The sequence below is a fragment of the Bactrocera latifrons genome, unplaced genomic scaffold (assembly GCF_001853355.1).
Source record: "Bactrocera latifrons isolate USDA-ARS-PBARC rearing strain unplaced genomic scaffold, ASM185335v1 scaffold_18, whole genome shotgun sequence".
Classification (NCBI taxonomy): domain Eukaryota; kingdom Metazoa; phylum Arthropoda; class Insecta; order Diptera; family Tephritidae; genus Bactrocera; species Bactrocera latifrons.
This window is the reverse complement of record NW_017535296.1, coordinates 764,269-782,441: the sequence shown is the minus strand read 5'-3', so window position 1 is coordinate 782,441 and position 18,173 is coordinate 764,269. Positions and strand designations below refer to the sequence as shown.

General features: G+C 34.6%; 1 protein-coding gene across 2 annotated transcripts; it reads left to right on the top strand.

Moving 5' to 3' along the window:
* The first annotated feature begins 11,432 nt into the window (after positions 1-11,432).
* On the top strand, positions 11,433-17,565 carry LOC108967195 (zygotic gap protein knirps). Of its 2 annotated transcripts, none has more exons than XM_018930478.1 (3): positions 11,433-12,106; positions 14,790-14,867; positions 15,065-17,565. In XM_018930478.1, exons 2-3 carry the CDS (start codon positions 14,790-14,792, stop codon positions 16,538-16,540), a joined length of 1,554 nt encoding a protein of 517 aa, XP_018786023.1. In that variant the 5' UTR covers positions 11,433-12,106; the 3' UTR covers positions 16,541-17,565. The 2 variants fall into 2 exon arrangements, with proteins under 2 accessions (XP_018786023.1, XP_018786022.1); XM_018930477.1 differs by lacking the exon at positions 11,433-12,106 and adding an exon at positions 14,424-14,514.
* Positions 17,566-18,173: the final 608 nt, after the last annotated feature.

The window sequence follows — 18,173 nt, the reverse complement described above, 5'->3', positions numbered from 1 at the left end:
AGCTGACTTTTGATCGAAAATGTCGGTCAATGTGTGATATATGTAATTGAATTGAGGTATAATCCTTATTTTAGTGGTGTGTCTGTATCTCAAAAATGTGTTGAATCGAGCCAATACTTAGCACTCATATACCTAACATACCTAATATAAAAATAACATACCTAATATAAAAATTGTGGAACTGCGTAGTGACCTTGTACCACATATATCGCCCAATATGTAAGTTATCCCAATGAAAAGTTGAGAACGTGCTTAATTCATAGTGATGTATCTTTGTGCCTAAAATAGTTAAATTTGAAAACTTAACTTATCCCTCATACAGCTATTACCTGAATTTTCGAACATCCGGCTGACTTTACTCTATATGATGATCAGGTTTTCTCCTTAAAGTATTTCCCTGGCTTTGATTCATGCAAATTGCAAGAGTATAAAATATTCGGTTGCACTCGAACTTAGCTCTTCCTTACTTCTTGTACATATTTTCAAAATGCGAAATTAAATTTTAAAATTAAATATTTCTAGGTTTTATTTAAAAAAAATTATTTTCGCTATAACAACATACAATCGTCTAAAAATTAGAAGTTATGCCGATTTTAGAAAAAATTTATTTTTATTCAACATTTTCTTCGTTGCATTTAGTCTGCAAAAATTTGATTTTGATCGGATCATTGGCCTATGCGTGGAGTCTATATACAGACGATGAATTGTGATAGTGGAGGTATAGTTCAAGAAAAGCGCGTTTGAAATAAAATGATCGGCAACATTTTTGAAAGCTGTAACTCACAAGTTACTCAGGCATTGGTTTGAGATTTCATTGTGTTACTTTTAAAGGTGTGATCTTGTAACGAAACTAAAATTTATATACCTAATTAAAGAGTTTTTTGTTAGTTTTATACGAAGTTTTCCTTAAATCATGTCAAAAAAAAGTTTTTATATAAAACTCAGACTTAAAACTGTCGACGAAAATAACATAACCGAAAAAAGTTTTTTTTTTAGTTTTTTCTGAGAAAAATTTTAAATTTATTGATCCAAAATGTTATACACATATAGTGTTATTTTTTAACTGTGATTTATGCCTTATTATTAGTAAAAATATTTATTACAAACAGAGTTACAGCTGATCTCCGGGACATTTCGGCCTTAATTTGTTTATAAAAAATATATTTATTTAAAAGTGAGAAAAAACTTTCGAACAATTACTACAAAATATATTTTAGAAGCTCGTGTGGAATTTGAATCTAATCGGTTTGGCCGTTTTCGTGTAATTTTGATTATCGATACCATTTTGAGAAAAACGCGTTTGAAGTTCGGAATGCACTTTCAATCACTCTGAAGCGTCATTTCAAATTTGCATGCAAGTTCGAAAATATCCACCGGAACGATATGAAATTTTCTATGTATGTTCTTAAATAATACATACATTTAGAAAAAAAAGAAAAAATATTGATTTTTTCAAAATTCTAACTTTAAATAAACCCTTAATATATTTACACAACCAGGTATGGCTAAGTCACATCGAGTAGAATTAGAATATGGAACATTTACAAAAGCACATTTAAATGCTGAGTTGAGATATATCTTAAGCAATATTTAGAAAGCTAAGACTTCTAAGAAATTTGTTACCTTTACTTAACCTTGTTGCGTATATTTGAGAAAGGTTTCAGAATATTGAAGGTATATGAATTTATTTTTTCTAAGTATGTACTAAACAAAAAAGTGAACAACATTTTATAAAATTTTTCAATAATACGTAAAGAGCTACAAAATTATATGAAATCTATTTGTTGTGCATTATTGCGTAAGAATGGAAAAAAAATTACTTTTAACATAATCTTCTTTGAAATACTTCGCTGTTCATACATATATTTTCAAGAAACACTTATCATTTGTTTATAGGAAAGCTTAATTATTTGCAATAAGATATTTGAATTCGTAGTCCTTATTTCGTTTGCCATAGTCGTCATCAAAAGTGGGGTCTCTCATCCGAGGCCGTTGTTGCGTTGTCATTGGGGTGGTTTTTTTACGTGGCGGGTCCCAAACCCAGCGCACAACTCTATGCAGGGAATGTTTCGCCTTCTCACTTTAGCTCACCTTCAAACGGATGTTCTTAGGCTACCCAGAGGATAGTTGGTCAAGGACCGGAAGTCGTGAGCTGCTTGAGTCGTATGTAAAAGAATCGTTTCTGGCCACTCCCACGTGAATGGCGTTCAGAAAACTTTCCTCACTTGCGTGAACTTCTACACATGACTCCATCCTACGCCAATCAAGAAGAAGAAGATATTTGAATCAGGCCATTATATTTATCTGCAGTGAGATTAAAAACCCGACTAAGTTGTAAAAATTTACATATGCCGGTCTATCGCAATATAATATCTTGTTTAGTCGTATTAAGAAAGGTTAGCCTTCATATTCTGGAGCAATTTACGCATTTTTTATTTATGCCAAAACAAGCAGCCAACTCCACAGGTAACGAAACATTAATGAAGAATGCAATGTTTATGCATACTCTAATATTTTTAACCATTACTCAACGCCTTTCGCTTGCACCCACAGCAAAAACGCTTTGTCTCACGCGCATGCCAGACAAAAGCGAACAATGAGCTCGGCAAAGAATTAGCCTTGAAAAATACGCTATAACGTACAGGGTTATATGAAAATTCATGCAAAAAACTGTACAAAAATCACATATAAATGACAGCAAAACAAAGCGACGCACTTACCTGCAAGGATGCCTGTTTGTATAGTATTGAAAAAACGCATGCGCGCTTGCTTTTTTATAACTCGTCCATGCATGTCAAAACGTTATGTCAATAACTGTAGCTGCTATTGCATGAAAGTGCATATACTGTTAGTTTTTTAGTGGAAATATGCGAGCCTTTGCAGTCTTACCTTCACTTTTTGCCGATTTGCATTATCCTTTGAAGTAACTTTTTACTCGCTGCACTGTTAACATTAACAGCCTTAGCGCTGTTAAGCGTTTTGTTGCTGTTAGCAGTGTTATTTATAATCATCTTGCTTGCAAACAGTTTTTGCTTTCATTTTGTGCACACGTTTCTTCAAGATTTTTTACAACAACACAGCGTCGCAACGCGTGCGCGCTGAATTTCCCGTTTCGCCTTTTGGTGTTGTTGCCGCTGCACTTTAGCGCATTTTTCCGCTTAATTGCGCGCTCTTGTTTCTGCATTGTCACCTAAATAGCCACAGGTAAGCTTGCCGTTGCTGAACGCGGTGTTTTCGTTTCTTTTTTTTTCGCGAATCTCGCCCTTCGCGCTATTATTAGCGCAAACAGTATTTGTGCTGTGGCAAAACATACCGCCCCATTTTTAGCGCACATCTTTGCCCGTTATGCATTCAGCGCGCATTTAAGACGCGCATTCTTCCACGGCAAACATACCGCCTACGGATTCAAACATAACGCCCACTTTCAAACATTTCCATACGCATGCGTGCATTGCGGCGGCTTATGCTTTTTGTGTGCGATTTTTCGGCAACTATTTAAGATATTATTAGTAAGTAGTATAATTATAGTAAGCACGCACAGCAAACATAAATACACCATCACACATACAAAAACAGCTACAATTGGCGCACTATTTGGTGACCTCGTTTCTCAACAAACTATAACCATTTTGCGAATTCGCCCTGCGTTGTTGTTGTTACTTATAAACTAGTGATCATTTAAGTATGCCTACACGTTTACCACACACATAACTACAGCAGAAAGATCCTTGAGTCGTTTGGCGGTGTGCAAATTGCATCCTTTGAGCCTTTGTGGTATTTGTTATGCTTACTTGTTGCAAGCCAAAGTGTCCTTTGCCTTACTTCTACTGACTTTTTTAACAACAACTAACGTTATGACGTTTTTAACATCCAGCGCGTCGCTTGTTGTCGTTCATCTAACAATTGCCATTGAAGCCGCTTCCTATTTTTATTATTTCCGTGAGTTTAAAACGAAATCCTGTCGGCTTGCAGCACTATCTTCAAAGTTTTTTACACACACAAAGCCTTTCTTGCCATTTTTTAGTCTCTTGTGCCGCTTACGACTTGCTGTTTTTTTATAGATTTTTTACATTTCTGTATACCTTTCAACATCCACTGTCAACTTTCCGTTTCTTATATGAAATTGCGTGCTTCCGCGAAGCATTTGCTCTGAAATCTTGCTGACTTTCTGATCTGCGTTTAGTGTATTTGCTTTTCTTCCATTTCTTTCCTTTGCCTATTTGACTTTCTTAGTTGGTCCGTTGGCCGTGCACTCAACACAATGCTGTTGACCTTTTCGGTGAAATTTTGTGCGTTTTTTACGCTTTCCGGGAAATGTTTTTCGTTGGCAAAAAACAAACACAACAGCATTATTAGCATAAAGGATTTTTTTCCAAGGCGACTGTATTTTTAATATTTTTTGGCCATATCTGCAGAATTTGCGAACAAAAATTATTTTGGCAATACTTTCAATTATTTTGGGTTTGCTCGTAAAATTATTGTGTAAATCCTTTTATTTAAATTTGCTATTCCTTTGCTCATATATTACTGACAATTGCATAGATTTTTTTGACATGTTTCTTTATGCACCGATTGCATGAACCTATAACCTTGTAATTGTTTGAAATGAAAATTGACGCGTTGGTCATTTGGTATACTAACTTATTATAGTAACCCATTGTTAATACGATTTGGTTAGTTCAAAAATGTTAAATATCCAGAAATTTCAGCGTTCGAGTAAAGTCTACCTCAAAATTCTAAGTATTTTCTTCTTAGGATTATGCTCAGAAATCATTATATTGTTGGGCCAAATATAGAAGTCATATGCTTACAACGAAAAGCGAAATGTTTAGTAAAGTTATGGTTAAAAGTAGCTACTTAGATGTCAAATCAGAAAATCTTCTTTCTAAACTCATAGTTGTCTTCGAGTGTAAGTCATTTTTAGTATGTTAGTATGCATCATTTGCTCATATTATGCAAGGACTATGTTCTTAAAATTCTCCTAAAAAATTGTGAATTATATTGGTATAGCTCAATGTTACATTAGTAATAGTAAAACTTGGTTATTGCACATCTTGAATCTTGATCAATTATAAGCTTGCTAGTTATAACATTTATTTTCTCAGTCATCACTAAGGCTTCGCACATCGCATTCGCACATACAGACAACACGTGATCCCTAATTTTGCGTTCTCTTACTGCAAATATATATATAAAATAAAATTACCAGATACAAATATATACAAGTATGAATAAAGCTATAAGGAATGCTTTATAAACATCTTGGTATATAATAACGGTGGACTTGTTTTAATTACATTTGGAGAAACCTTCGTAAGTATTGTAAGACAAAGTTGATGGGTCGAATGTTCAATGGTGCTCAGATATTAAAGCAGGCTCCTCCCGCTTTAGAGGCTTCAAAAAATCGATTTTGTTGAGCATTTTTCTGGGAGGGAAAGAAAGAGTACATTCAAGCAAAATTTCTTGGGTTTACAGTTGTATATTTAAGCATCTTTCACAAATTTTTTGGATGCGAAATCCTTGATATTCGGCCTTTGGGAAGCGGTTGCCCGATGCATCTCGCAAGTACATTTTTCGGACGGCGTGCAGGATGCAGGTCGCAATTTCTATCGGAAACAAAAAGTTCAAAAAGATTCATATTTTCTAATAATTTAGCTTCTAGTTTATTTAAGACAGTTTAAAAAAAAGTGTAAAATTTTACGAATTTTTTAAAAATTGGAAAAAAGTGGTTTTCAACCAAAGAAATTTTATGTTGTTTAAAAATATGTTCAAACTTTACTATTCTTAGTTTTTTTTAGTTTAAATAAAAGACAATTTTATGCCAAAGATAATAAACGTTGCGCCAATTCCATACAACGTTTAGTTTTTTATTATCCTGCTCGCCAATTGAGAAAAATCGTCAAAATGAAAATCCGAGAAATCGCGCTTCAAAATTTTTGCTTTTTGCCCAAACGCTCATATATCTGCCAGACGCTCGGTCATTATTTAGCATCTAGCTTCAATAATATTTCGAATTCCCATCTATAACTTTGAGGACATGTTCTTGGATAATTTTTAGAGATTTAAGCATAAATTCTTTTTTATGAAGCTTCTTCTCTCTTAATTAAATACAAAGACTTTATTAAGCTTATGACTCCGCAAAGTGAAACACGGAATATTTTTGTTTTGCTAGTTTAAAATTTCGCAGTTAGCCATAAAAAACTAAATTATGAAAAAGTCAAAAATATTATTTGAGTGTTATCCTCTTTGGAGCGAAGCTACTCGTAACAAATAAAGAACTGCTGGTCGAGCTTAGTACTTTTTACACTCTTGTAACTTACAAAGATTAAAGCCAGGGGAGTTACCTTCATACATACATACATAAAAGGTTTATTAGTTATATGGGGTGTAGGACTTTTTTTGCCAAGTACATACATACACTCTTATAGCAAAAACACGATCTTTCAGTTTTATTGATATAACTCAAATACTAGCCGGTTATTCGGTTACACGGAAGTTCGAAAAATATGGGTACCAATTTGGACTGTCTGTGTGGTCATCTGAACAAATTTTGGATTATCTAAGAAATTATAGTGCGGAGGAGAGAAAGTAGCTTCCGCAGAAGCTATTATCAGTTTACTTATGGTCACTGAAAAGAAATTGTTGATTCGAAAATTATAAAAGAAAGCTCATAAAAAGAATTTTATTGAAATATAGCTTCCGTTTGCGGTGTTTTTCTCTCCTTTTACTTTGGTTTATACGAATTTTTTAAACCAACACCGGCTTTATAAATATATTTGCTAATTTGTTTCATATTTTAACACGGAAACTATAATCTATAAATAAACCAGAGCAGGTTGTAAAATCTTTGTAAGTTTCAGCGCAAATATATTAAAAAGAAAACTTATGCAAGGTGGGTTCCAAAGTAAACAAAACCCCTAAGTGGCGCCATCTATATATCGACTAGTGCGTTATAATTTGCTATATTTATCGCTTGTCCAGTAAGAATTTCATGACATTTCATTGATTGTAAGTGAAGCTATTGCGTTTTAAGTGTCAGTATGTTTGTGTTATCGGTGCGAAAATGAGCTTCGAACAAAAAGTCAACATTAAATTTTGCTTTAAAATTGGTAAAACTTTTACCGCAACATTTCAATTGATGAAACAAGTTTACGGCGATGATTGCCTAGCCCATAGCAGAGCGCACGAGTGGTTTCAACGTTTTCCAAGTGGTCGTGAGGACATAAGTGACGATCAACATGTGGGTCAAACAAAATCCGTGATCACCGGAAATTCTTTCAAAACTTTGCTTGAATTCATCAAAAAACTTAAAAAAAAATTTTATGTTTTGGTTTTTTTTTTTACAGCGGGATATTGTAGAATCTACTTTGATATCATTCGAATAAAATCACTTCATAGTGTACAACTAATTTTGCCAATAAATAAATAAAATCTAGTATTCAATATTAAACTTGGTTTGTATTCTTTTATCCATTTTTATTTCTTTTATTGCTTTTATTGCTTTTATCATCAAGTTAAAATATATTAAGAAAATGTCTATACTGCTTTTATACGCAGATATCTGAATTGAAATCTTTCCTTGCTGCCATTTCAGAAATCCTAACATCAGCATTGAATAAATATAGCTTCAGCACATCATCAAAACTTTTGCCATGACTCACACACATGAGCCGTTATGATTCATTGCGCATGATTTTACTAAAATTCACTAAAAATGTTCATTTAATTAAGACGAAACATTTCTTAAAAGACAATTGACGCGTTAAAACTTGTTCACAGAACCAAATGAATTTGATAGATTACACTTTATTATGTCATCAGAGCAGAATTTTTGTCAAAAACGCAAATGACGAAGATGATTTCATAAAACTTGTATGTTATTAGTTATTAGAAATTTGTATAGAAAAGTCTGAAATTATACCGTGAATATTAAATGAGTCAGGGGAAATATTGAGAATCATAAATTTGCTATTATAATTTTACTGGGTTTTAAAAGCAATTGAAAGCGAATGATGTTTTAGGTTTTTTGGAATAAAATTTTTACCAAATAAAAGTTTAATTTTTATATGTAAGCGAAAAATTTTTTTCATTGTAAAGTTACATATTTTTTGTTAAGTAATCTTTGTGCTTTGAAGTGCTAGATTTTCACTTGTTTGACTCGTAAATAGGTTTACGAAATTTTCAAATTTAAATATCTCCCATTTGATTGATGTTGCTGGTTCAGTATACATTTATGCCCTAAACAGGGCATATTAAGTTTGCCACGAAGTCTGTATTGCAAATTAGATAAAATATATACATATTAATTATCAGCATGATCGCACGATGAGTCGATTTAGCCACGTACGTATGTTGGGCCAACTGCACATACGAGACCTATGTGTTCCTTCACTCAAGTCACTAAAACCAACCACGGTAAATGGATCACTCTTAAGCACGACAATGCAAGCTTTCACATATCGACTGAAAAGGAGGTTTTCTTCAACACTAAAAACATCGATTTGATGAGCAATACACCGTAAAGTCTGGACTTGGCACATATTGACTTTTATTTCTTACCGTACGAAAAAAAAAATAATAATTATGAAATCAACATTTTTCGACACCTGAAGTGGCGGTTGATGTGCTCGGAATGCTTGTTTTGGATATATCTCATCAGAGTTCCAAAAGTGCTCCGAGCATCGGCACAGACGCATTAAAAAGTGAACAGATCTTAATTGAGAATTTTTGTAAAAACAATGAGGCAATTTTTCATGATTAATTTTTTTTGTTTTTGTGCTCTAATCCCGAAGGAAAAACCCCTGCTATAAAAACTGACAAATTGGAATTCTTTTAAGGAGTATTTCATTTTTGTAAAACGAATAAAAACTTTGGCCAAACGCAGTTAACGTTTTATTTCCTTTTGAATATATTTTTATTATTTTCATTTCTTTTGCGAATAAAAAAATATTTTTCGAATAATTTCTCAAAAATTACTAGCGTCTCTGAGCAAATTAAATGCATGCAATAATCCTTTGTTTAAATAAGTATATATGTATTTAAGGTTTTTTTTTCATAATATAATAATAACAAATCGGTAACTTTATATTATTTACTTTTAACTACACAAAAACAAAATACATTGCTTGTCACGTACAAGTGGTTTATTGGATGTAAACTCCGCCCATTTGTTGAGCGCGTCGCTCAGCAAACAAATTTTGAGCTTGAAATTGTATTACAAAAAAAGTAAAGAAAAGAATACAAGTTGAAGACAAATACATAAAAAAGGTAACGAGACAATAACGAGGAACCAGTTGACAGCTTAAAACAACAAAAAATACGTAGCAACCATGACGACTGCTAATATGTACACAAATATCAGTAACATGCACAAACTGACAGAATTTGTATATACCTACTTATAGCTCTTTGTAAAAGGTAAATAAAACATTTATAATACATACACAATTGTACAGTTATAAATCGCAAATAAAGCTTAAAGTCAATGTAATTAAAGAAGTATATAATCATGACAGGAAGTCAACTTACATACATATGTATGTGGCTGTACACGAGTGAATTATGCAAACCCATACATACCATGAGTGCAATATGCTGACAGTTTCTAGCAATACAATAGCTAACAGAGCAACAACTTTACATAGCGCCAAGCACTCAATTATTATTATAAATGAATATTCTGCCACACAAAATTGTTAACAGTTAACTTTAATATGCGCATGTATCTGAAAGTAGACGAACAGAAATATAACTTTACAGAGATTGTACTCTCAGGTGTGATATGCTAGAAAAAAGTTTATGTACTTATATTATACTCAAATGTTAGATTACATTGCTGAATCAAATCCAATGTTATTAACACACGGAATATGCTGTTTTGCTTACAACTTCGATATACATAACATTGCAGTTAAACAAAAAATATTTTTAAGTGAAAAAAAAATCACTGTTATTATATATTATCATACGAGAATTTTGTAATTTAAATTTCTATAATATTATTTCCCAATTTGAATTATATGTGATTAGATGTGATTGTATATATCAAATATAATATCATATGTAGCATATAAAAAATATAAAAAGGTTCTTAGTAATTATAAAAATGTAAGAACTTTTTAACAGCGGATCAGCTAAACATATTTTCTAAACAATCGTAATCACTGTCAGCACATACCTAATTTTACATATACATATATATAAGAAACAATTTCATTAAGACTTATTATAGGTGAGCGCATAAAGTCAATTTTTAACTTAATGAGGCATATATTAAACACATTTTTGAATCATTTCGTTTTCTCTTCTACAGTTGGAAGTATTAATATCTTGTAGTGGCAGCTTATACAGGAAAGTTCAGAGTTTTTAACAAAATCTTTAAAAATTAAAAACATAAACTAGATAAAAATAAAATAGTAAATAAAGTAAAGAAAAATAAAATAATGTATTTTATATTTCGGTTAAAATAAATTCTGAATTTTTAAAGTCTTTTGGTTCAATTCATAAGTGAATAGTCGTTTTTATATAAATTAATATAGAACGCGATACATTTTATATATAATTTCGAAATTTTTAAAAATTCGATTTAAATATAAAATGATCTATATATTAATAACATTTTTCGATATTTTTAGAAATTCGATTTACATATAAAATTATTACTATTTTTTAGGTTTTTTTTTTCAATTATCACAAAATTTTTAACAAATGGGTACAATATTTTGCAAAAATTTAACACAAATCACTAAATACATAAATATCAATGTCTACAAAATCAGCCCTTGCATTTTCTTCACATGATTTATGCTGAAATGTTATTAGAATATCATTAACATTACCAGCTCAATAGCACGACTTTACAATAACATAGTCGTTAATTAACAGCGCCCTAGCTAACATAAATAGACCACAATGAGCGCTGTTAATAGCACGCTGTGAATTGAATTGGTTTACATTATAGTTACATGTTAGCAGCCAAAAGTCGCTGTTAAGTCAATATGACGACGCAGCAGCGCGAGAGTGCGTCGCCAGCAACGCTGCTACTGTCAACGCGCAGTCGAAGCCAGCGCTGCTCATTGCTCTCTGCGCAGCGATCACTTCAACTGTTACTGCTACCGCTGCTGAGCCAATATGCTCACCTGATGACAACAGCGACGATCGCTTTGGTAGTGATATTTGATAGTGGTGGTTATGGTGCTGGTGGTGGTTTCTGTTTCAAGTCTTTTGTTTTCTTCCAACTACATATTTACAAACGTAGATGCGCGAGTATCGCCGTCTCTGCGGTCATACGAAGTTAACTGCAACACTAACTGCCATTTGGCTTATAGGGTAGCGCTGTGGCATGATTTTTGTACGTGTGCGCATATTGAAAATATGCTTCTTGTAAGACATTGGAAGTCACATCAACTCAGTTGTCTGCCAGTAGTCGAAGCGTAGTAAACGTGCAGCGCGCGAAGCAAGAGCAAGTCTTAAATGTTTTTATTGTATGAGAAAAAAAAAACTTATATAAAAGTGATTTAATCGAAAAACGGGGTAAAGAACTGTGGGAACGAGTTTCATATTTATGCTTCCAATTGTGAAAAATAAAAAATAAAGTTTTACATACAGACACTAGTATGTATATATGTTGTGCAGCGCAGAAAAGTTAAGAAATATAAAAATATAAACTCCAGTTGCAAGCAATCTTGTTTTGTATTGCAAGTGATAACCGATTGACAGTGTGGCAAGCGCGTGGTTTCAAGTCAAAGAAATCAAAGCCTGAAATTTGGAAAAAAAACGAAAACTTTCGAAAGATAAATTTTGGGAAACAAATTTTGAGAGTAACATTTACAAAAAATTTAAAAAATAGTTTGAAAAAAGTCAATATTTTTTTTAAATTTGTGTTTTTGAAAACTCCGTATTCGGCGTCTCGTGCCATATTTTTTGTTAAAAATTACTTTGTAATTAAATAATACTGCATTGGCTGCAGAAGCTGTCGTGGACTCGCAAGCATATTCTCTGAATCAAGTCTAAAAAATTAACGGCCAAAAAACAGTTACAAACCACATTTTTTTTTAAATTGAAGCAGTGATTACACACAAGCCAGTAAAATAAATCATACTACAAGGTGAGTTTGAGCTTCTGATATAAAATAGTTAATATACTGTTAGTTAAGTTGTTTATTTAGTCAGAATTTATAGAGAATTTGGTTACAAAATGAAGTCAGTAAATAATTCTAATGAAAATCAGATGAGAGTTTACAAAAATATTCGCTGTTAAGAGCTATGCTCATGGCAAATAGTAACAGCATATTTCCGAAACACATACGTAACACAATTTCTCACACACACACACATAGTTATCTTTCCTTGTGCCATTTAGACACACGCCTACTGTAAAGAAAAAAATTAGTGCATTTGCTGCTGCTCAACCTAAACAACAGTATGTAGTTTCAGTGCTGCTGCCAACAACACTTATTTGCATAATAGAAAATCACCTACACGCCTATTAAACAACCATGCAACATGGCGTATTTTTAATTGTTCAGCGCTTACGCTTGCGGTTTCATGGTTTACGCTGCAAACCGATCGCTATGTAGTCTAATTTTCATATTGAAACTAGAGCAGCGCAACATGGCAGAGTCGAACAGGTAACAGCGAAACCTTTTGCGGCATACATACATACATGCAGAACTACATAACTGATTCTGCCAAATGTTGTGTAATGCTTTTGCTAGGCGTTGTCGTATATAATTATGATGCGCTGTAAACAACCGAAATATTGAGGCAGCCGATCGGGGGGAGTTGCTGCGAAAGAAATAAAAACTGTAAACATGCGGCGGTGTGTGGGCACTATTCTTTGTTTGGCAGTATTACGAAATACCTGTGTGAGAAGTAATTAGTTTACTAGTCCTTCTGTGAAATTCTAACAGCGGAGGATTAGGGTATATGCTTTACAGTGAACTTAACAGAGTATTGTTAAGTACTGCATAAGGTATTTAAGTTGCAAAATGTTAAAATAATTGTGAATTTCGATTACTTGTATATTTATATATAAAAAAATGGGAAATAATACTCGAAGTAGTTCCAAAGTTTTATATATTATATATTAAAATTTATTTAAATTATTTTAACTTATATTATTTTAATTAATTTATTTTATTTTTTTATTTTTATTTTATTTTATTTTATAATCATTTATACAATAAAATATTTATTATATAAATACATGAAATCGCCGCACTGGCTACTAGGCCTTCAGCCTTTTATTATTATTAATAATAATAAAAATTATTTTCTACGCTCTGACTGTACAAAAATTAGTTGAAAATATTAATAACTCAATATAAATCGCCTTTTCATGCTTTAATTCGCTGCAAACTCACGCACAGTCACATAAGCATTTCTCGAAACTTCTTCAAAGAACAAGAAAACACATAAAAAAATTGCACTTTGAGGCAAAAATCAAAAATGAAATTCGCAATGCTATAAAAAGCGTGCAAAAAACAGTATTTTTGTTTGAAGTTTGCAAAAAAAAAACTCATTCAAAATTCATTCTTAGTTAAAAAACGGCAAACCACCCGCTGTGCCATGCATGTGCAGCGCATGCCCGTCAAGGTTACGTCTACGGTCTAGCAAGGAGAGAAAGCAAACAAGCGTGCAAAATCGCTAAAAAAGAGATGTAAACATTATTAAAATAAATGTACATTACCTAAATGAATCAAAAATGTTAACAAATTTCAAGAAAAAGGTTACAATTTAACAGCCGATTTGTGCAGAATGCTGAAAATTGTTAAATCGAGTTTCATTTCAAACAATAACTGGTTGTATGCATTCAGCATTTATCCTTTACATTACATAACGCCCTTAACAGCCTTAACAATAGCGAATTTAGCAGAGGGAACATTAACAGCGACAGAACTCTCTGTTAACAAACACTTCACTGTTAAGTGCACCAACAGCATAGTCAAATTTTAACAGCAATTTACCTGTGTTCTGTTAACATATCCTTAAATGTAAAAAAAATTAACAGCGCACTCGCTCTGACTAGCTGACTTAACAGCATACAATACGGTTACCAAACCCTGCGGGTCTTTCAAACATCTAACATTACCTGCCATAGTGATTTTTTTGAAGAATATTATTATGTGTTTTTGTGTTCCTATACCTTACATAGTTGCTATTATATATTCAGGCAGCACATTGCGCAGACATTGCTAAGGTCATCGAAAAAGGCAATAAACACTTAGATCGGGCAATGTTTTGAGTGTAATTTGCGCAGCAACGCCTCCTCTAGTAGGTTTTATACTCCTTTTTGGCATTTCGACTATAAAAAAACAGATCAGTTAAGACAACATCACATTTACACAGCAAGCGTCAAGCGAAGAGGTTCAAGTAGGAGCCAGAAGTGCATTAAAAATTGTTATAAACAAATATTAAACTTACCGTTAGAAGTTGCAAATTTAAAAAACAGTGTTAACAGAAAAACATGGCTGAAATGATGGATGTGTGTGCGCCCGAAGTTGGCATAAATATGGTTAGTTGAGCTGCACTACGTTTAACATAGAGAAAAAATAGAAGAGAGCGAGCAGTTAGGAGAAGAAATCGTTTTTGTAAAGTAGTAAAACATAAGCGAAACTAGTCACAATTTATAAATAATTTATTTTATACTAAATTGCTTTACTACTCCAGCCGAGTTAAATAAACGAAATATTTCGAAAGTGTTTCACAACCTAATTTTATGTGTAGAATGTTCTAAGAATTATCATTACTTTAACATTATCAATAATTCATTTTCTCTCCCGCTTACAGATGAATCAAACATGCAAAGTATGCGGTGAACCAGCTGCTGGTTTCCACTTCGGAGCTTTCACATGCGAGGGCTGCAAGGTAAGTTTTCAAGAAAACTCAAAAAAGAAAAAATAGTGAAGAGTGCAAGCAAGTTATATTTGCGTACTTGCCTTAAGAAATCCATAACATAACCGGAGTAATATAATATCTAAAAACTTTCGCTCCAATAATCTAAAACACCACAATGCCCAGCATTTATTAATAAACCACACCATTTCGTCTTCTCTACTCCGCAGTCCTTCTTCGGTCGCTCGTACAACAATCTTTCGTCCATAAGTGAATGCAAGAATAACGGCAAATGCGTAATTGATAAGAAGAATCGCACTACCTGCAAGGCGTGCCGCCTACGCAAATGCTATACCGTTGGCATGTCCAAGGGTGGCTCACGTTATGGTCGCCGTTCCAACTGGTTCAAAATCCACTGTCTGCTGCAGGAGCAGCAACAGCAAGCCATGGATATCGCGAACAAAGCCGCAGCCGCCGGCGGTAATGTCGCCGGCGCACCCAACGCCGCTGGTTTCGGCGATATGGCCGCCGCAGCTGCTGCCGCTGCCGCCGCCAAGCAACACATGCAATCATTGAATCCACACATGGCCAGCGCTGGCGGCTTGCTCGGCTATCCGGGCTACCAGTTTCCTGAGATGATGGCACAGGCTGCACCTTTCATGTCTGCTGCAGCGCGTCATCCCGCTGCCGATGCCACCTTCTTCAACATGATGAATTCGCTACCAGCCATGGGCGCAGCACAGTCTGCCTTCCAGTTGCCGCCACATTTGCTATTCCCAGCCGCCGCTGCAGCGGCCGCTTACCATCCAAATGCCGCCGCTGCTGCTGCGGCAGCTGCTGATGCCGCCTACCGCACCGAAATGTATAAACATCGTCAGTCTGTGGATTCCGCAGCTTCTGGCGAATCGGCGCAACGCTTTTCGCCACAAATTGCTGCTGCCGCTGCGGCTGCTGCTGTAGAACAACAAATGCGCGAACAACAGGAAGCGGCGCGTCACTCGCCGGAACTGTGTGTTTCGGGTGGCGATGAAGATGAGGATGATGAACTGGATGTGCATTCACCATCACCTGCTATTGCGCAACAGAAAATCTACCAACAAATGCAAGAAAAACAACAGCAACATCAAATTCACAGCCCGGTGGCGATACATGCTTCATCGCTCAGCAGCTCGCCGCTGTGCGTGCCCGTGCCCACCTCCGCGCTCACACCCAACTCCGAACATTCGCCCGCACATCAACCCAGCTCACCAGCACCAACCGCCGCCGAGACTGCTGCACTTTCGTTCGCCGCCAAAATGCAATCACTCTCACCCGTCTCCGTGTGCTCCATTGGCGCAGAGAGCGTGAGCCCACAGCAACAGCACAGCGCCATGGACGCTCAGGATGGCCCCATGGACCTGAGCATGAAGCCAGTCAGCGCCGCATCACGGTCGTCGACGCGACTTAGCGGCGATTGTGATATGAACTGCGATCTGAGCGAGGAAGAGGCAGCAATGTTGGATGCACGTCGCAAGTACTTTCATTACAACAGCGATCACAGTGAGTCCGATACTTCGTCGGATGGCAGCAGCGCTGCCGCGCTCGCCAACAAGCGTCAGAAGATGATCGATGAGGGCTACAATTCAGCGGGCTACGCATCCTCGCATGGTTCCACAGTATCCGCGTCGTCAGCGACCAGCATGCACGGCATCTTTGTGTGCGTTTAAGCTATACACACATACGCATATATCATATGCGATTCACACCTGTTTGGCGCCGGCGCTGCGCGGTGTTAGGAAAATATAAAAGTGTCGCTGTGGGCGGAGCTCATTCACACGCGCGGCGGTTTTTGTGGCGCGCTTGCTCAGCCGACGCCAATAAAGCTGTCATTTGTTGCTGTTGTTGATGAAGTGGTTTTTGATCAGCGTAACTGTGGTACGAAATGCAAATCAGCGCACACTGATACGTACACGTTATTGCTTATAGGCCGCTCTGTTCGCCAAAGCTTCGAGCGAGTTTGTACGCCTACACACGTGTTCATGGAGAACGCGCTCATCTAATGGTCATAGCTGCTTGCTGTATTAGTTGGCGATCTCACATACACATACACACTATATATATATCTCTTTCACTCTCTTTGTGCAAGCGCGTTTAGCAAGCTGTGGCATATGCGTGGAAACGAGTTAGCAATACAACGTCAGCAATTGGTGTGGAAAGATAAGAGCGCGCAACATACATACACACATGTATATGCATGTGTGAATTCAGATCCAAAAATTCAAATGTAATTGATTTCAATCGCAATTTAGTCGCATTTAGTCGCCTTTAATTTAATTAATGCAAATTTTAAATGAAGACATTTCAACTAGTTATGTAAACGTTTAGTTAAATGTAAACAAAGCTGCAATTATACTTGTTAATTTAAATCAATATTTTTAAACAAATATGTGAATAATTAGCTGTTAAGTTGAGCACTTCTATTTCGCTAGCTTACTGTTAAGCTATTTATTTGATCTGTTTTTTGCACATACATATGTACTGTATTTATTTGCACGTAGCACCGAAATTGTAAATATTTATATTTTAGATTAATTTGTTCTTACAAGCTGAAGTTGTTGCAATTATATGAAACCAAATTTCTTCAAAATATAAAAGTTTATAGTTTTTATTGAATATTAGTCACACAGCCTGCTAGTTACTTCTACGTATGTGTGTTTGTTTAACGCTAAGTTAGATCAAAGTAAATTATATAGAAGAAAAATAAGCAAATTTTTAAAATAAAATTAAATATTTTATTAAATAAAAAATCATAAAATTAAAAAAAGAATTTTTTTTTTTAAAGTGTGGTGGGAGATTTTTCGCTGATTTTAGCTTTTTCAGAACGTACACCTAAAATAAATATTCCAAACGTCAACTATGTCTGAGAAAGCGCATTTCTAGTGACACTGCCGCCAAACCAGTTGGGCAGATTTCGATACTTTCAACAAGTTTTCCTCCAAACAATTTTTATTCCTGCAACAAGGTATATATTATGGCTTTGCATTTAAAGCCTTTTTTATTTCTAAATGGACAAATGAAAATTATATAACTTTTATTGACAAAAAATCGCTGAAAAATTGATCCTTTCGTTTTGACCTTAAATGGTTTTTCACATTTTCTAAATTTTTGATAAAAATCCGGTTTATAAAAAACCTTATTAAGGTTGGAATAAAAAAATTATATAGTCATTAAATGAATTTGCAGATAAAAAAGTTTTATTAAAATCAATATTTTTAATTTTTTTTTTATTATCGTTTATATCTCTGAAGCAAAGAAATTTTATGACAAGAGCGGTGTCTTTTACAAGCACGGAGCAAAATA